The following is a 20,661-nucleotide window of genomic DNA, read 5'->3' as shown; positions in this document are numbered from 1 at the left end:
TCCATCCTGAAACCCTCCTGCTGTCCGGGTTAGCCAGCCCAGCTCACAAATAAAATACTTCCAGTGGAAATGGGATGTTTCTGGCTCTTCTTCCATCTGAGCCTCCGTTTTTCTCTGGAGTTATCTAGGAAGGACACATATTTATGTTGGTAGCTCAGCATTGTGCTAGATGAACCCAAACAAATCCTTGGCTGATTTCTGGTGCTGTTTTGGCTTTCTTGAAGGCCTTCCTCCAGTACTGAGACCATGTTAGGATTCCTCAGTCCTGAAACACCATAGTTGTATTTGATTATCTTGTCTATCAGACATTTGTTTGGCGTGTTAGTGAGCCCTCCAACAACCAGACCATTGTAGCTGCTGGGTGTGGATCTGCCCACTCTCATCAGTGGCTGCACAGTAGAATAATTCAGAAGATTGATTTTTGAAAGGCAACTCCTTGGCTGGTGTAGGATAAAGCAGTAGACAGCTGTCTTCTCTTCTGGTTCTTTCATTTCTGGGTTTCAAAGGCTTAAATAAAATTTTGAGTTGAATATTAGGGTGAAATTTGGTAAGTGGAACAAAGTGGAACCATGTTCCTTAGGTCTTGAAAGGAGGCACGGCCAGAGCAGTACTGTGGGAGCCACTTCTACATTGGCAGGGACATGGAGCCTGTGACCTAGGAGGTGCCTTCTGTCTCTAATTTTAATGAATCTTTATGGTTCTTTTCTTTAGTTTATTGCCCAGATCCCCTAACTTGCCATTTCTTGCTTTATCCTTTCAGCAGTTCATTAATCATTGTCATTTGATGACTGTCTAGTGCAGTGCTGGAGTGATGCCAGGGCCAAGCTCTGGTCCCTCTCATGATGGGAGGTCAGGCTAAATGAAAGTGAGTCCCCTTCATCCTGCCAGCTGAATTCTAACATTGTTCTAACATCCACTCCACCAACTTCGTTTTTATTAAAGATCCAGTATTTGCAACCTGATTTGTATGATTTATTGTTGACTGTGGGACTCTTGGAACAGCTTATCAGCCTCTGGCTAATAAATTCGCTACTGTGGTCCAAGAATTTCTTGTAGCACTTTTGTAAGGTGACAGCTCAGACATCAGGCTCTAGGAAGGCTGTGAGCAAGTTTCTTGTGTCTGTTATTAGCTATTACCTTTGATAAATTATTGGACTAATCTCTGCTGACTACTTAATGCTTGAGAATTGCTCTGTTCCTCTCTTCAGAAGTTCAAATCACAAGTAACTCTTGAAAGGGGAGAGGAGGGAGAGGACAGCAACACTCCAATCTGTCCCTCCGAGCAAGGACTACAAAGACAGATGGGGAGCAGGTGAACCAGCAAGAAATCATTAAACTAAACTCATCCTCCCAGATCTCTCCTGTTAAGCCGTCCAAGTGTGAGATAAAGCACGAGGTGTGCTGGCAGTTCTCGACTTCCCTCTTTTCTCCTATTCCAGCATTTGGACTGAGACAAAGACAGTTTCCAAACAGATGTTTCTTCTGCTCCCTAAGTCTGTTCTCACAGTGCAAAACAGGAGCAATGCAGGGTAACTCTTGGCCTGTATTTACATTTTTTCTTCCTTTCTCTTTTCCCCTTTCCCATCTGCCTATGACTGCTTTTTGGGCCCTTGAGCCATCCATGTGTCAAAAGCAATTCACGCTTTGCCGGTGCTGGGAGGAAGGAGGCAGATCAGACGCATGGTCCTGAAATGGAAAGAGTGAGACATGTATATTGAGCTGCTGAGTGAACCTGTGACCGTGCTAAGTTTTTCTTCCAATGTGAAAGGACTCCTTTCATATCTTACAGTGTGGGTCCTGTTCAGAGCTGTGATTCCCTTTTCCAGATTGAAGGGCCTAGCAGAGGCCTGTTCAATCTGTTTAGGTTGTCATTAGCCAAGATTGTACCTCGAGCTGTGGTGTGAATCAGTTTAGTTTATCCACCTGGCTCCCTACACTGACTTAGCAGCTCTGAGTCACTCATGTTCCAAAGCATCTCGCTGTGTCCCAGGCTGAGAAACCTCTTCTTCCTGAAAGAGGATGTGGCTGATTGTGAGGGTGGTCTTTACCTTTTATATCTGAAAATGCTCTGGAAATGTTTCTTTGGCTGAACTAGAGCTCTTCAGCTGTCCAACTTGGGCTGCTGGATTCAGAGCCTTACACAGAAGCCCGGCCTTCTGGTGCATCATAATTTCCATAACCGTGCTTCATGATGACTGTCAGGATATTTCTGCTCTGGGCAAGGAAGCCTTTATTTATTTGCCTCAGGATGGCTCCGTGGCAGATTTACGCACAGAGACTCTGATCCCTGTTTAGTCTTTCACTTCCATACCCACAGAGTATTCCTGCCATGGTCCCACATCCAAAGCTCAGGAGTACAAAGCCTCGTATCTTCCCTGTTTTGTTTCTTTTCATAATTGATCTGTTTGACGTCTGTCCCACAGGCTGTCAAACAGGTAGGCCTAACAGGTTCTAGAGACATTTTTTTTCTTTTCATTATTTTCCTTGAAAAAGAAAAGAAAAATGTCCCCACACTCTTCTTTTTCTCCCCCCGTCCCCCGCAGTCTGCCCATTTTTGGTTAGTTATCGCTACAGCTTCTTTTAGAGCATCCCCTTGGGCTCTGGCTCTCCAGAAATGAGAATCTTGTGCAGATGGTATCTTTAAGGAAAGAGAAAATGACTTACCTTGTCATAATGCAGGTCTGGAAAAACAATCTTGCTTAGTGTTTGTGTTTCCATCCACCTTCCCTTTTAACGTGGGGATATTATGGTGAGGACCTGATGGATTCTGGCCTGGATGTTTAACTGATCGTTGTACATGATTCACCTGGAATGTTGGTCACTTCTAAGGAGAATTTGTAGTCTGTGTGTAATTAGGGATTTACAAAGACCGTGTGCTGTACATGCTTGAAGGGATGTAGTTGAAATGTAAGAGCCCTCAAGGCAGCCTATAGGTATGTCACAGTGCCCAAAATCTTAAGAGCTAGGGGAATTTCCTGCATGATTTATGCTGCAGGCACAAAACTCAGGAGGGGGACTCTGAGGTGACATTTGAAGAAGCACAATTGCTAGCTAAGTAATTTTTTTCCACTTTCTTTCCTCAAAGCATGCTGGAATGACATAGTAGTCACTAAGAAAAGCCATTACCACACTGTCCAACCTAGAGTTAAAAGGACTTGAAAAATCCAAACAATAGTGTCACACAAAGTGTATTGCTTGCTTTCTGGGTCTGCCTGCCATCCTTTGTGCATGCAACCCCTGGCAGTAGCTGTAGAAAGAGTTGTTGCGTGTTTGACAGACATCTCCTAATGTGCAACTTTGTTAGCAAAAGTAATCTTGTGAAGTGAACCATTACATTAGAATGTAAAGGTAATGATTTGTGACATCGCAGTAGTGTTGGGGAAAATATTTGCTTGATATGCCTCTTGGCGCGTGAAAGTCTGTATATATGTATTTGGATATACGGTACCTTTTCACTTCCAAAGTGCAGCACATACAATAATTCCTGAAACTAGCATCATGGTAAAGTATAGCACAGTGTGATGTAGTTCATAGGTATATTTTAATACTTTAAAGTATCTAATATTCTAGTAATAGAATATTATTATCTAGTATTCCAGTATTTTACAAAAAGAGATTGATTTCCTATCTTCCATTGTTACTTGAACATGTTCTGATATCTTCTACTTTGAAAGCACTTTTAAGTGCTACAGATATATACTCACAACTTAAATTTCCATTTAAGAAGTCTGTTTTGGGTGGGAAATCTGAATGCATGGAAGCAGTAAACCAGAGCTAAGTTCAAATTCTGCACAGTATCAAAAAAAGCTCCAATGTTTTATAAGGACCTTAAATTTCTTTTCTGATTTCCTCATACTTACAGATGTTGCTCAAAGAGCTACTTCTGCCTTCATTCTGTGGTAATAACAAGGGAGATCATAATTATTCCTATGGTTTTAAGCTCATCTTTCTTGAAGTGTCCTCTCTTTGATTTTTAGTCTTTCCTGTATCTCGCTATTTGCTTTCTGTATGTTTGCTGGCACAACATCTTCACTTTCATATGCATCACACCAGCTATAGTTAGATTTGCTCTTTGACACTGACCCCAATTTTTTTGCAGCATGCCAAATTACCTTTTGAATATCCATCTATGGAAGAAATCATCCCTCAGATTTAATGGGGTCAGTTCCTCTGGCTAAGACTGCCAGGTGCAAACTAGACATCATGGATTGCCTTTTTGTGCAAGTTCTCTAAACCTCATGACAGCAAGTGCTTGAATAGCAGTTAGAGGTAACAAGCTTAGGACAAGAAGAACCTTTATCGTTTTTATTGCTGGCCTTGTTGTACTGTGTCAGCTTCGGTTGTGCTCTGGAATATCATATGTTTGATCAGTTATAGGGGCTCGGAGGAAATATGAAGCTGACAGCATTAGGGTGGCCAAGAACACAAATACCTTTTATTTCTATTAGAATTTTCCGCAAGCTTTGATTCTGGGAAGCAAAGGAGATGAGACTACAGCTTTTCTCATCTCTCTACTAAATCACCCTGTGCTTTGGTCTAGACTTGCAAATTTGTTCTCAAAACCATTGTCGTCCTCTTACAGTCTAGCATCTCATTAAGAAACTAACTGCAAAATCAACTGCTCTTGCTGACATGTTTCCTGATTTAGATGCAGCTGGATCCAGCTGGGTCTTAATGCCTGAGATAGTCCTATCGAAGGATATTTTTTTTTTTTTTTTTACTCCTCTTGACGTGGTTAAATCTAGTTGCATTAGGAGTTTAATTAGGAGTTAGTTTAACTGTGTTTTGAGCTGTTCTTTCTCCCATTCAGCTTTCCTAGCAGGGGCTGTGAGTCAGGAAGACTCTTGAATTCTATTTCTGTCCTTGTCACTAACACTAACGACCTTGGACTAGTCTGTGCTGGGTTTTTTCCTGTTCCCCCAGTGCAAATCAGGCTTCTAGTCCTGCTTTTTTCCTGATTGTGGTGGGGAGAGAGTGCTTACCTCAGCATACCTGAGCTGAATAGCTCTCCTTTATTCAGCTGTACTGTCTGTCTGGGAACACCAAGCAGAAGTTGAAACTTTTTTTTTATTGCAACTTGCTGGAAGGTGCCTTGTGGCTGTGTGATTCTTCTAACTTCATAAAGAATTCCTCCATTGCTTCCAGTGATGGAGATCAGTTTTCTGAGCAATGGTCTGCTCTGTCTTTGGCTATTGAGCAAGAGAGAGTGAGCTGTGATAGTAACTGATGTAATAAAAACACACCCATGCAAATTTGAAAACAAGCTGCCAAGACTTTGCCAGAAAAATCTGAAGCAAAGCCCCCATCACCCATTGCTTGAATTACTCTGTTATATTTACTTCTAGATAAAGTGGCGTGTAGCAAGTAATTCACAGTATCTATCTACCATCTAACACGAAACAATCAGCTGATGTATTTACAGTCAGTAGGCTGACAAGGTTTGAAATTTTGTTTTAGAGTCCGTTATAAAGAGCCAGAGCACATGGGAGGAGTTGTGTACTTGGGCTGGTGCTTTGGGTATGGAAACACGAGCTTTTATCCTGTGTTTAAGAATAATTGAGTAGAACAGTGGCAAAGGCAGCTGGCAAAGAGCTGAGGCTTTCCTGAGCTTTGGGTGTCCTTCCAAAGGGTGTATTTGCAGAAATTTGCTTTTGAGGAAGTGGGTTTGCGACAAGAATCAGTCTTGTGTTATCTGGGAGGCTGATCAGCCTCCTGCCCTGTTACGGTTGTGCGTGTAATCCCAGTGTTCACTCACACAGATCACCTCTTTGACTAAGAGGTATGTTACTGTGTTGATGCAGCTGCAGCAGAATAATTTATACTCTCCTGAGTCGGGGACCTTGCCCAGATACATGCACTTCACGCTGCCATATTAAGTCATCGCTGACGCCAGGTGCGTGTAGACAGGCATTGAGTTTTGACCCTGAATCTGTCACTGCCATCTCGTGCAAAATGATTCTGGGTCTGCAAGATCACTGGGTGAAAGACTATTGAGCACAAATTCACCAAGTGAACTCAGTCCCACACTGTTTAATACACTTTGGTTGTTTCTCTTTATTATGCCTAGTGCTCTTAGAAGAAAAGGATGAGGTCTGTGTTGTAGATGGATAAGCTGAGGCACACAGTAGTGGAAAGTGCCCAGCTGGTGTATGAGGAGGGTCAGGAACAGAAAGCAGTTGGAGTCGAAGAGATTGTGTTCACTTGATTTTGCCAGGGCTTTCATTTGGTAGTAACAGACTCGGGTTTTAGTGGCAGTCACCCCTTTACCATCAGTTAAAAGAAGAATGATACTTTATTTAAAGTTAGAGAAATGAGGTGACGTTAGATTAACACTTACCAAGGTGAGACTCTGTAATGCTTATCAGTTGTTTGAAGGCCTATTAAATGAAAATCTCTGCAATTCACTTAATGTTTTATTCAAAGACAGAAGCTGACATGGATGCTATAAAACAGGCAGGTTAGCTAGCATGTTTCTAAATTGCTCAAGTTCCTGTTGGGATCTATTGGATTTACTGTAATCTTTAATTATAAAATGTAATTACTTTAGAATGGATTATCAATGTTGGTGTCCATTTCTGTGGGTTGCTTGGTAACGTCTTTCATGTGCTGAAGCACTATCTGTTCTGGAGTTACAGGCTTTTAAACCCATGAAGTAAAAGCCTGTGGATATTAGCATCTGCCTAAATGGAACCCTTCAATCAACTGGAGTTAACACACAGCTTTTTTGTTATTATTTTGCTATTACGTAAAAACATTTCTAAGGGCAGTGTCCCAAAGAAATAGCCTGAGAAGTTGCTCAGCTTTAATATAAAGATTTTCAAATAAATTCTAGCCTTTTTATAACATTCTGCCATGGTGTTTGTATGGATATTTATATCTCCATGTCATAATATTAAAAACAGCAACAGATAATAAACATGGTACTGTTTCATTACCTTTCCTGCAGTCAATTCTGAATTATACAAGTGTATGCAAGTCTGATTAGAAAAAAATACCATCCATTATTCCAAATATAAATGGCTTATCCTGATGTGTTCAGGCAGACTTTTTCTTCTGTCTGCAAGACTGACAGTTGGTTCCTCTTTTTCTCTGCATCTTGTCATCTGGCAAATTATTTTTTACATAGCTGGGGAAAATATATGGCATTATATTGCAGGTTAAAAATCCAAACTAGAACAGGGCTATTTTGGGGTAGCAAGAAGGTTAGAGATGGGAAAGAACAGGTCCTAGTTTTGAAACTGAGCTGACAACTAATCTTCCTCCAACTGCAGAGAAAGGAAGAGAAACCTGTCTGGTAATTTGAGGTGGGAAAAACCAAGTAAGAAATACAATAGGGAAAGAAATATTTACAATTACACCCACCACCCCCCCTTTTTTAAAAAAAAAAAAAACCAAAACTAAACAGGACATTTCTTAGATAGTTTAATAGTTAAATATTTGAAGGGGAGTTGAAGAAAGGAGGCTAAAGAGACATAAAAGTGGTTATCTTGTGAAGATAATGGTTTTGTGTAATGTTCCTTGGAAGTTCCTGAAAGGGGCTGATTGGTTGGTATATTTAGATTTCATCTTTTAAGCATTTACTAATTATCCCAGCCTAGATGGATAAAACTAATCAAATAGCTGTTTGGGAATGCTCTGCATTTTGAAATCTTCCCTGGTAACAAAAGGAGGGCAAGTGATAGTGTGGGGGATTTTTTTTCCTTTTTTTTTTTTCTCTCATCTCTGTGCTTTTTGCAAGTACATAAACCCAGGGATTTTCAGTGGTTTAGTTATTACATATATTAAAGAACATCATCTCTTCAGAGTGAAAACACTTCCTTGGTCAAATTTTTATCCTGAGCCCTGTTTCTTCATTATCTGGATCACAGAACTCGCTAAATGCCTTTTTGTTCTGAATTCTTCCCAACTGCCTTTCCACTGGAGTCTGATTTTCCATAACCTCAGGTTCCCTGAAAATCAGTAAAGTGGTGGCACTCTAAAAATCAAGACTGTAGTACACATGGGCAGAGATTGTAAATCCCAACTGCTCAATATCTCCCATGTTACAGCCTGGGTGGCATCATAAAAGCACTGCCAGACCGAGGAGCAGTGGTGCCCTCCTGTAGTATGTCATATAGTGTCTGTGGAGAGGGAGTGTTATCAACTTTGTTGATGCTTTTATTTACTGAGTCTGGAGTGGTGATTTTTATTGTGTGATTTGGCATATTTGATGCCAGAAAATGTAAGAATTCTTGTTGAGTTAAGACATATCAAGAGCAAATGGAAATGAGAGAATGGGCAAAGCTGTGGTAGTGGTGTAGGTGCTGTTGTGGTGCGCTTGTTAGGTTTAGCAGATGGAGAAGTTTGGGGTATCAGTGAAAACACTGAATACTTGTATGATTTCCTGCTGCAGTATTTGAAGGGACACAAGCACTTAGTGTTTGGCCCAGTATTTTAAAGGAGCGTATTTATAAAGCTGACTTCTAAATAAAAATATTTCCATACATTAAATAAAAAAATGCACTGAAAGCAGTTTTAACCTAGCCTTGTTCTGCATTGTTTTTGTGCAATCTAAATACTGCAGTGTCGTGAACCTGCAAAGATGTAGTTGAAGACCCTGAACCAGCAAACAGCTCGGTGCAGTACTCTGCACTCAGCGCCTGGCTCTGCGTGGCTGCAGGCTGCTGCCCGTATGAAATACACATGGGCTTGAGAGCAAGATCTTTTTTGGGTTTGGATGGAGCAAAGCACAAGAAAAGGTAATGGCCTAAATGATGAAAGTGATAGTGCGGGTTTTCAGAATTCAGTTTAGTTACTTGTAGTTGATTTTAATGTATAATCGCCTAGCTGGGTAGCTGAAACTCTCGAAAGTAGAAAGTGACTTACAGATTATAGAAAAGAAAGAGCAATCTGACAAATTCGATTCTAAATTTGGAAGTCTGCTATAAATCAGCTGAAAGCCACGGTGATTAGAATTTCAGGGCCAAATAGATAATTGTCTGTTAGATCGCAGATGGCATACTGGTAAGAACAAAATCTAAAATTATGGATCTATTTCCATAATTTTTGTGGTTCTGGTGCCATTTTTCAAATCTAAAATGGCATAATATTAATGCTGACGTATTGTGATCTGTCATGACTAGAATGGCATAAAATATTCACTTCTAACCTTGGCGTCTCATCAGAAAGTGGACTTAAACACCTCATTATGCAAATTTCCATTTTGCACCTCTCAGCTACGTCCCCTTCTGTTTCAGCCCGGTGTTTGGAACCTCTGTCAGAGAAAGCTTCTGAAAGCTCCATCTCTGTCCTCCATACAGTATATAAATGTGGAGTCCCTGCTTTTAGAAACTTGATGAATCTCTTTAGTGGTTTGGAAGTTGAACTGCTAAATTTGGATTGGAAAGACAGCTGCAGAAAGCCAGAATGGGCAGAATGGCGCAGATGCTTTTGGCTTTTAAACTTTTCCAGTTGCTGCTTTTGGACCCATCGTTAGAGAGAGGAAAGCTTGATCTTGGAAAATGAAAGGGTATCACAATATGCATCTTGCCTCCCAAATATACAGGGTTTAAAAGCAGTGAGCAAAAGTCTGTTCATGTAAAGGAAAACTGACAACCCTTTAGTATGACGAGGCAGCATATCCAATCTCATCCATCCTCTGTCTGCCTGATTATCAGCTCAGGACAGAACAGAGAAGGAGAGTTTAAGACACTGCAGCCAGCACAGCCCAAGAAATCATTTTGTAGTGGAACTTTTTGCAACACCATGACAAATGCAGCTTAAATGATTGAATAGGCAAATTAAGAATAAATGTATTTATTCAAATAGCACTTGGGAGTCCTGTGTGAAGTGAGTCACTTTGGGGAGTCTGTCAGCAGGCCTCATGCAGTCCCTCCTTGTGTGAGAAGACAGGAGAGGAGGAGATTTCCCTTGTAGGATATAAGCGACTGTTGAAGGGAAAGCTGGGGTAGTTTTCTTGCCTGTGATGGAGGTGACAGCAAACTCTTGATCCCACAGAGCAATCTGCACCACTGTGGCAAAGACGCCAAAGTTTCGTGCATGCTTTGAAGAAGAAAATTCGGACCTTCTGGAATGGAGGGATTAAAAAAGTCAAGGGAAGGAAATAACTTTAAATTTCATACTCAGCTTAAAATGAGGCTGATTCAGAATTACAACGTTAGGAGTTTTATGCAACAAAATAGAGTCATTTCCACATCCTCTCCATGTCCAGGCTCTCTGTGTGCCAGAAGGGTGGGTCCTCCTTCCTCAGCTCTGATTTAGAAGAGAAATGAACCGAATAGATTGCCTAGCTGTTTCCTTTCTGGTGCACGAGCCCTGTCGCTCACTGTGGGAAAGCTGTGTTTATGGAAACACTATCTTTCCTGCAGTAAACTTCAGGATCAAGCTCTGAGACATAAAAGCATTCGCTTGGTACCATCAGAGAGAGTCCAGAGTTCCTCAAAGATTTGCCCTGTTACGTTAATGAAGAATGAGAACTTCCCATTTAGAATAATGCTATCACTGAAAAAAACCCAGAGATCTAGTGAAAATAAAATGAACATTCTAAGTCTAATGATTGAGGCATGTTTGAGTGAATTTCGTGGTGTTTTTTGGTTTGGTTCCCCCCCCGGTCATTATTTAGTTTCCTCAGAGCAGAGCACTCCAGTGACTAATTCATCCCACACTGAGTTTTTAAAACCCAAGTTGACTTTATTTGTTTGTCCAACATTCCTTCTCCTAGTGGTGTTGGAGTCTGAATGTTATCAATGAGTTTAGCAAATGTTTATCCTTATCCATATGACCAGCTCCGTGAAACTTTACTTTGGAAGCTTGATGTTTAAAAAGGCGGGGGAGAAATCTGGTGATGTGCCTTTTTGTGTATGTGCGCTAATTAAGGAGGATACTGCCCGAGGCTTGCAATGTTGGGTTTGTGAAACACACAGCTGGAGGGAAGGACAAAAGTAAGAACAGAAATGACAGTAGGCATTTCAGACCAAAGTAACCTGCATATTCTGATCCTGACATAGAGCAGTAAATGCTGTTGCAGACAGGGGCACTCTGTGGAGGAATGATTTGTTTTTAAACTGTCATCTTCTCTCAAATGTCTTGTTTGAGTGAAGCATTTTAGAAGACTCTTATCTTTGTTGAGCGGCGGTGGAGAATATTGTCGATTCTCTGAAGCTACCTTCTTCCCCTTTGTTATCTGACTTTTTTCCAGGGATTGAATCAAAGAATGTACAGGCCACTGCGATGCTGGGGCTGAAACTGCTCAGAGCCAAGCTGTGTGGATTATAAAAGGGAGCTTTATTTAAGGCACTCCTTAGAAGCTGACAAGTCCTAGTCTCTCCTAGCTGAAGAGAGGATACTTGTAGGTTTAATTTTTCCTACCAGCTGGAGCCAAAGGGGCAGGAGGACAGAAAAAGCTGTGCTGGTGTGTGTGTGTGTGTGTGTTGGAACTTGCCCAAACACGCTGCCTTGCAGTCCTCAGGTAAAGGTTAATGTGCTGAGCTTGGGTAGGACAGTTCAAATGTCCCAAAAGGAATTGTTTGAGTTGGAAGGGGTTTCTCAGAGATCACCCAGCCCATCTGCAGGACTCTCTTAAGAAAGCACTTTTGAGTTTTGATAGGAAGATATCAAAATGTCATGGATTTCCTCTTTCTCCTTTGTGAATGTATTCTGTTAATTAATAGAAACAAAACTTCTGTGCAGTCCTTAAACAAAGACCAATTTCTTCCTTTGCTCACCACAGTATTAAGTGCATTGTCTACCTCCGTGGTGCTGCTTTGCCAAAGTTGTATGTGTAACTGCTGCAAGGTGGGCAGATGGTGGGTGGATTTGCAGTTTGATCGAGTTTCATTGTCACTGTCATAAAGAAATGCGAAAACTTAGAAGGTAACATCCCTATACTTAGGGATGTATCAGCTTTGGCCTTACATTTTTAGCCCATTTTAATTACCATTCTGAAATACTGATACTCCACAAAAAAGGTCAGAAATTCAGAGATGGAGACATCTTTCTAAAATTCCCACTTGGTTTGCACAGCCCAGGGTAAAAGAGGGCTCTCAGTGTGTTGGATACTGCAGTACTTCTGAAATGTGCCAGTCCCAAGTTCTGCACCAGGAGCGATGAGTTTGGGACTTCAGCGAACTGCTGAATGCAGCCCCATTCATAAGTGTTCAGTGTGAATTAAGATTCTGTAATTAATGGGCCATTGCTGGGTTTAGCAGTGAATGGGAAACTCCCATTTGTTCCCAGAGCTGAAGTTCAGAAACCTTTCAGTTCTGTTAAGTGCTTTGATTCAATTTTTTTTTTTTTACAGATGATGAAATTTGCTTGGGATAACTACAAACAATATGCACTCGGAAAAAATGAACTGCGACCACTGACTAAGAACGGCCACATCGGTAACATGTTTGGTGAGTTCTGAATCAATTTGAGTGCAATTTCGTTGAATTTTTTTAAGGTCACATGTCCACGTCAGTTCCTTTCTCTGCAATGCAGTGAGGTATCTGTAACAGCTTTGATCTCTTTCCGCTTTCCATTCTTATGAAGCAAGACTTTCAACACAGCTCCTAGGGGTTACCTACCCATATCCCATCGCTGGGAATCTCATTCCTACAGGCATCTCTCAATGCTCAGCCTGTATCACCTCTGTGTACAGATAGAGCACCAAACGTGTGTGAGAACAGTGCTAAAACCAACCAGTGTCTTTATTAAAACATGAAGTCAGTCCAAACCTGACAATGCTGCTATTTGTCTAAGCTTGTAGACGTCAGGACTTGACCAAACTGAGCATTTTCTCTCTCGTTGCTCCACTGTTGAGCAAGATGTGAATTCCATGAAATATTGAGTGAGTGAATCAATATTAAAGGCTCTTTGTACTATATGCTTACTGGCTTGTATAATTTCACTCTTTAGCAGATTACCTTATTTCATGTAAGCCACTTATATAATTTCAGTGCTATTCCCCTGCTCGTTCTGGTGGGATACTTGCTGACTTTTTGGGATATAAATTGTCTTTTTCCTCATTTGCACTCAAAGCATTTCCCTGCTCTGCTCACTCTGCCCTAGCTTGGCCTTGCCTGCACAGGTTGTGCCATGGTGAGAAGGCCAGCAGAATCTGCTTTAGCAAGCCCTTTCCCACCCATCCTTGAGGAATACTTGCTGTGCAGAGGTCTCTCGGCTTCTTTCCACAGGAGTCTGTTTTGCAGAGATTATCTCCCAGAGTCCCTCGCCCAGATTAGGGTGGAATAGAGTTCTTTAGTAGGCAAATTATCTGTGAGCTTTATTTCCTCAGGGGAAAGGGATTGGACTAATGCAGTTTGAAGAAACACTCCCATTTCTGTTTTTGCACTCTCTAGGTGTCCCAGTCCTTCTCTACATCAGGTACATGACATGAGTGTGATCTTTCAGACCGTACATGTGGAGATCTACAGCTTTGTGTGGAGACTGAGTACAGCCTCCTATACAGGCCTCATTAGCTTTGGGGAGCCGTGGGATGTGTGTGAAAGTGAAGGTTTGAAGGTGGAAGTAGCAGCATGTGTCTTTTAGGATGGCCAAAACCTTGAAGAGCAGCAGCCCTGTTTGGCTTCTGGACTGCAAGGGCAGGTGGCCCTGATGGAGATGGCAGAGGAAGGGCTGGCTTTTAGTGTAGCCACAGCACGGGAAGAAACTTTGGTGTTCCGCTTGTGGTGCCACTGTCAAGTCCTTTTATTGCCCCAGATGAGGCACTTGTCTCTTTAGTTCCTGCAGAAGTACCAGGAGAGTTAACTCAATATCTGGTTGTGCAATACTGTAAGTTGCATGGAAGCCGCGTTAACGATTGCTGGGGTGTCTGGTGAAGCAGTTTTGGAAGTGTGCCTTGTACTAGCACAGGCTGTGTATGACCAGCTACTGCTCTTGCCCGGTCTCACTTTGTCAGGAGCAGCGATTTGGGTTTGTCCGTCCTTTGCCTTCCTCTTTCAATGCCCCGAGAATACCCAGGTTTCTTAATTGAGAATTTTCATTAACTTCAGCACTAAGTTAAGCATTTTGCAACTTTTCCGTTCTGGCAGGCTTGTCAAAATTCTTCAAGGAGCGTGGCTATGAACAGACAAAAATATTGAAAGCTTTTAAATGCGTTTTTCATGCTAAAACAATTGGCAGTACTTATGCTTGTTTGTAGCGTGCCTGTGAGCACTCTCAAGGAAAATGCTTTGGAGCACGAGAATTTGCAGACAATTGCAGAAAAGAAGCTACGTGGTACATTTCAGCCTCTTAATAGCCTTTTCCTCCTTTTAACTGTGGCTGGTAAAGAACGGAAGCATTAGGCAATCTGTTGCTGCAGCCCTCTATCCCTCTTGTCTTCAGAGACTTTTAGAAATTAGGACAGGACGCTGTTCGCCTTCTTCATTGTTGCCCATTCCCCCTCCTGTCACATCATGCATCTTTTTATTCCAAACTACAGATGTAATGGAGGCAAATCAGGTACTCTCCAGGCTGGAGGTGTCAATATTAAGCTGAGATTTCTCTGCAGCTGCTGCCATGTGGGAGGGAAGGAACCTCTTTGGGGCTATTTTCAAGTATGTTTGTGTGCATGAGAAGCAATCGAGTTCTTGAAGGGTGATACATTTTCCTGTTGTGGATGTGATGCTCACTTGCAGTCCAGCCTTCAGTTTAGCAGCCTCACCCTGGGGGAAGCGGGGGAGCTGCTCTTTATCAAATATTCTCTCTAATCAAAGTAAAAATACAAAATAAACATTCACCTTCTGCTCCTACATAGCATTCTGCTTCTTTTAACAGCCATGAGCTAGCATCCCTCCCCAACGTCTGCCCCGATGTCAGGAAAATCAGAGGCAGAAAAACTCTTGTATCTGTACAGTTTCCATACTTCTTCATACCCAGAGATCAGACTTGCACACTACCCAAGTAAGTGCTAGGCTGCTACACACACTGGAAGGCAGCATTCCCACTCACTTGGACTTTGATGTGGTGACTTGGTCTTACGTTCCTACTTGTGATTGATGCTCTCCAGATCCTATTCCTAGGGCATCAATTTCATCAAGATTCTCCCATGTTCTGGACATAGCTTACTTGTACAGAAGTCTTCTGAATGCTGTCATTTATAATCGTTGCAACTTGAAAGCCCTTTCCTTAAACCCACTAGCTGTGCTTCTTTCATAAGCATTATTTATTCATCTGTGATGCTTGTGATAAGATGTGCCATGCTAAACATCCCGTCCCATGCCCTCCAGTGGGGTAAACATGTTTTAGACTTGCAGCCGTTTCAGATGTGTGATGATTTCCCTGGAAAGTATGCCGTGGAAATGGGCAAAGCACACTACTAGGGTGGAAGAATGATCTCTCTTAGAATAAAACCTACACCACAAGGTTCCAGTGTGAGTGACTCCACAGCTGCGGGGTTTTCAGAATTACCTGCAAAATTTCTCTCTGCACTTAAGCTAATTCAAGGAAGACCTGCAGAGTATCTGGCCACTGTTAGAATCGGGCCCAACACATGCTTGTTTAGGAGAACTATTTAAGAAAAATGGCACAGCTGGGCTTGTGGCTAAGGGTGAAGGCTAGAGATCCGCAGGTATGTATTCTGTTCCCAGTGCTGATCTAGTTATTTTAACCCTTCTTACCCCAGCATCTCAGCATTCCTGTCTTTGGTGTTGTGAGCATTAAATTAATTGATGTTTGCAAAGCATTTGATGAATTGCAAAGCAATTCCTTGGAGTGAAGCTGCTGGAGAGGGCAACCGTATTATGTGGCGCAGCACTTGAAATGCACCTGTCACTGTGATATCCAGCATTAGACAGCTGAATTATTATTCTGCCCGCTCCCTGGGTCTGTCATAGCCACTTATTTTTCTGACAAAATGTTTTTAAAATCCTGTTAGCTTTACAGAGTTTCTCTAGCTATGGGAGAGTGAGCTGGCATCTATTTCTGCTCATGCATCAGCTGAATTGTCAGTTACGTTTTGATTGCACAGTCTTTTAACAATGATAAGGTAAGAAGCCTGATTTTCAGATATCTCTTGAAGTGTGCAGTGCTGGCAGCAGAAGAATCCTTCTTTGACTTATAACCTGAGCCAATTTGCTCTAAAATCAGTGACAGCAAGTAAATATGGAACCTTGCTGTGCTGTTAGACAGTCATTTTTCACCACCTAACTGCACATTAGTATATTAATTTTAGTATAAAAATAGCAATCCTTAACTAGGTTTCCCCCCTTTTTTCCTCTCTCCCCACTTGAAATCACGCCTGAAATTATGAATTGCCTTGTCACAGCCATTGCTTCTCTCAGCATATGCTGAGTTTGTGCATCTTTGTGAGGCTCTGTAGCTTTATCTGATGTGAATCCGTGTGACAACTGTCACATCTAGGACACAGCCAGGTCACCAGAACTGGATGGCAAAGATCTGACAGTAGCTGGATCTAAAAGATGTAAGGCATTTAGACTTCATCCTCATGTAGGGCCCTCCATGTTGTTCCACATTTGATGGCTTGGTGACAGAGTACACAGGGCTATCTGCACAGGCTGGATAACAGTTCTTGGAAGATCAGTGGCTGCTCAGGCTGTGTTTGTGTACTCAGCTCAGACTTTGGCCTGAACTGTCCTGACTGTTTGTTTTGAAGACAGGAGGTCATTGGTCTCGGTTGCCTGGAAATAGTGCTATTTTGGCTCTCCAGGATAAAAAAAGGGTTTGAAGTGGCTGGGGAAGAAAAGTAGTGACCACATGAATAGATACAGAGAGGCCTCTAGAAAGTACCAAGTTGATTGTCCTGAAATTCAGAAACCTTCAGGTTTTTTCTCCCTGGCAAATGCAGTGTAATCCTACCGGACTTTCTGACTGCCCTGTGACACTGTGACCTGCCCAGTGTCTGATCTGGATGGAGATTCAAGTAACATCTCTCCACTGGACTTACACACCAAGCTCCTTTCACAGGAACTTTCAACAGCAGCTAGAGTGCTCTTTGACCGCCATCTCAGGTGCTGGGCCCAGTTGGACACAAAAGGCTCCACGTCCCAGCGTTAGTCCCTTCAACCATCCAGTCTTGCCTGTTGAGCCAAACATTTTCCAAATAGCTGCTTCCTTCATCAGTGATTTAACTAGGAAACCATGAAGCAGGCAGGAAATGTGCCCACCTCAATTAGAAGCAACAGGAGTTGATGTATGAATATTTAACATGGGAAAGGTAATTGGATGAAAATATTAATTTAGCAACATTCTAACTACCAGAAGACAAATGGTAACTTCCAATTGTGCAATCACTTGGTGCAGCTTTTCTCTTCTGCCTGTGAGTCTCTTTCCCTGTGATCACAGAATTACAAAACCCTGGAGTGTCCTTCTATGTGATTAAAATAATAATAATAATAATTGCTTTCTGAATTTGTATGCTGAATTATTCCTGCTGCCTATTTGCACATGACATTAGATGGTTGGCTCCATGGGCTCTTTAAAGAGAAAAATATTTTGTAATGAAGATGTTGCTGGAACACTGTTGCTCCCTGGCATCATCATCTTTTTTTTTTATATATATTGTTACCCAGTTGAATATTATTTTCAGGAAGGGCATTTTGAGTTGACGTTGGCTTTTGCTGTCACTGAAATCTGTAGCAACAAACTTATTTCCTGTCAGCAGGAAGCAGTGAATCAGGATATCCTCCAAATATCAAACTCGTCGGAGATTGGTTGCATGATTCATGTTGGAGCTGACATTTATCCTTGTTATGGGGTTTTTTCCCCCTGCTTTCCACCTGCCAAAGATCACTCCTTCCAGACACCAAGGTTGTCATTAATACTGCAGGAGATCTGTTCCCACTCTGCTCTCACCTTGGGTCATGCTGAGAATGGTGGCTTCCTTTAAATGTGCCGTTTCAAACATTAGCTCAAACATCAGGGCTCCACTGAACCCTAAACTTCACACAGAGAGATTTAAGCTTATTACAGTGGCTCAGCTGACAGGTAGTAACTTGTCAGCTTGAAATACTATTTAAAAAGTTTAAACAGAAAAAAACTATTAATGTCTCATATAGTGGCCTAGGGCCTTCTTCAAACACCTTTGCTATCAAAGCCCTTATTCTGGGGCTGAGCTAGACCTGATCAGCTCCATTGTGGCAGCAATTCTTGAAAAAATTTTATTTGAACCTAATAGATTCATCTCCTGTCAGCTGAGATTTACATCTTGGAAAACAAAAAACAAACTCGGAAAATTCAGTGAACAGCCTTGGCCTAAGATGCAAAGCACAGATGCGCGTTCTGGTGTCTCTCTGTGTTCAGCCCTTTAGATATGAGGACAGCTGCAAAGATTGGACAGCAAGGGTTTGGTCTGGGCCTGTCTTTAGCAGGAAACCAGGCAAACTTTGCATTATCTCGGTGTAAAACCATTAATCATCCCAGGCTTCCTCATGAGTTTCATGAACTTTCCATTGACCCTGAACAATTTTGAGTTTAATGAGGCCTAAAAGTAGGAGAGTGTCTTGGGATTTGTCAGAACTGCTTTGCACAGCAAAATGGAGGAGACGAAAAAAAAAATAAGAAAAACAGCCATTAAAGTAGCAAATGAAAGCAGAAGAAGAAAGAAAATTGTGTTGAGGTGTTGTGGCTAGAGAGGGTTCTTTGGGACCTCTTTTCAAGATGCTGAGGAGTAGAGCATACAGTGGTGTGGAGGAAGCAAGCCATGCATGAGCAGCCTCGTTACCATGTAGACAGGGGAACAATCCAGGCTGTAACTATTTTTTTTCCTTTTTTCAGACTCTGGAGGCTGTATTTCAAAATACAGTGAGCTTGTCTTTAAGCGTTTTTCTTCTTTTTTTTAATTTTTAAAATTTTTTTTTTTTTAAATCACCCCGTTATGGATGTTGTTTGTGCCTCATTCCGGACACTAATTATGCGGAAATAATTGTCTAATCTTCAGAGATATTGAGCGTGTGATTAAAAGGCAGCCAACTGAGAGTGGGTGTAGTTGGACTGCTCACCGATTCTTCTCTGGATTACGGAGGCGTTGTGGCAACTCCACAGCAAAAGCTGAGTTGGAGGTTTGGCACTTCCAACTGGCTTGAACTAACATCCAGCATCCACTCCAAGGATCTTAATGGCACCCTTCTGTGTCGGCTTGATAATAACACAGAATATGGAGAGTTGAATACCAGACTTGAAGCTCCTGACTACACACATGCCTCTGCTTTGGTCAGAATATATCTTCCAGAAATGCTGAGGGCCATTTGTCTTCTAGCCACCATTTGCAATCAGATGCTTTACGTAATTTCTGCTGCAGACGCAAACCCACCTGCAGACATGCACTACCAGAAACTACGTAAAAAAGCCAAGCAAGATAAGAATATTTTAAAAATGTACTTTTAGCTATGCCTTTTTTGTGTTGGAAATATCTTGAGACTTCTGGTTTTCTTGTCTTTAGCCCTCTGTATTTAGCTTTTCCTTGTTTATTCAGAGGAGATGGGTAGCTATAAACTGTGTAGCAAAAAAACCCACTTATCTTCTTTGTTTTTAATTCACTCCTTTTCCAGTCTTGAAAATTCTGAAGAGAATAGGCAGGTTCAGAACTGGCTTTGCTGTGTTAAGAGTTCACATTTAGAACTTAACTGCTTTATCGTATCTCTTTTTGTGCTACTGCTGAAGTTTCTTGCCACCTTCATTATGTATCTCATTGGATATTCATCTGGATTAGTGTTAGATTTTGACATTTTTCTATTCACCTTCAGGAGATTGCATTTCAAATGGCTCCAGCTACAGAATTTCCTTTTCTGTAATTTCTCCAGGTACTTGTTTCTGATATGTTTTTTTCATCTCTGCTGCCTATTGGGATGAGAGAAGTCTCTTATCTCACTTAATCAGTAGGTTTAACATCATCCTATAGGACGTCAACTTTCAGATTTGTCACCAGTTTCAAGGTTGGATCTATGTGTTCAGAATATTGTGGTAGGCATTTGTCATTTGAAGACCTTTATACTTTTAAAAAATACTCTCTTTTAGCCTCTCAGGATTGTTCTTGTCTCTAGAGACAATTTTTTGGAAGTTCAAGAAGATCCCTTAGCCTTTGCTTGAGGCATCAGCATGAAAAAGGGGGAGGATTTTTTTGGACTTACTAAAATTGTTCATCCTTCTTCTGATGTTTTATTCTCAAAAAATCTACTGCACCCTAACATACTTTATATGCAGCTCCCAAAAGAAAAAAGGAGAAAAAACTCAGTGCAGGAAGATGGTGTTTCAAGAGAAAGTTCTAAAGGCAGAGGTTGTTTCCATACCAATTTCAATATACCCATAATATCCTTGCTCTGCTACAAACATGCAATTAAGAACACCTAAGTTACGCCTATTTGTCGCTACAGTGCTGTTATCTGAATACATGATTACATAGGGATATCATTTATTCACAGAGCTGGAGGATGGGAAAGCACAAATTATGTGAATACTAAAGTGTAGTGTGGTCCAAGATCACAGCATTCCCAGTGAAGGTCTTTGCAGCAGCCTTGATTTGTCTGTCTCTTATCTTAATTTCCAAACTCAAATCTGCTGTGTTCTGCAAGCAAGAGCAGATAATTCAGGAACAAAGGAACTGAGGATCAAGTTTTTCCCATACATGAGAGCAGAGGGCTTTCATTGACCTCACTGGGGCCTTCTTCTGGCATCTGGAAGTGGAAGTCGCCCTCAGGCATTAAAATTAACACCTTTTGACTA

General features: G+C 41.6%; 1 protein-coding gene across 1 annotated transcript in view; it reads left to right on the top strand.

Moving 5' to 3' along the window:
* The window catches only part of MAN1C1 (mannosidase alpha class 1C member 1), a 63,634-nt gene that overhangs the window by 8,994 nt on the left and 33,979 nt on the right, over nt 1-20,661 (top strand). The window contains exon 3 of the mRNA XM_050909709.1: nt 12,299-12,395. Coding sequence (XP_050765666.1) covers nt 12,299-12,395 — 97 coding nt within the window. The remainder of the gene's footprint in view (nt 1-12,298; nt 12,396-20,661) is intronic.

Source organism: Gymnogyps californianus, chromosome 22, assembly GCF_018139145.2.
Source record: "Gymnogyps californianus isolate 813 chromosome 22, ASM1813914v2, whole genome shotgun sequence".
NCBI classification, from domain to species: Eukaryota; Metazoa; Chordata; class Aves; order Accipitriformes; family Cathartidae; genus Gymnogyps; species Gymnogyps californianus.
This window is presented reverse-complemented; position numbering and strand designations above follow the sequence as displayed.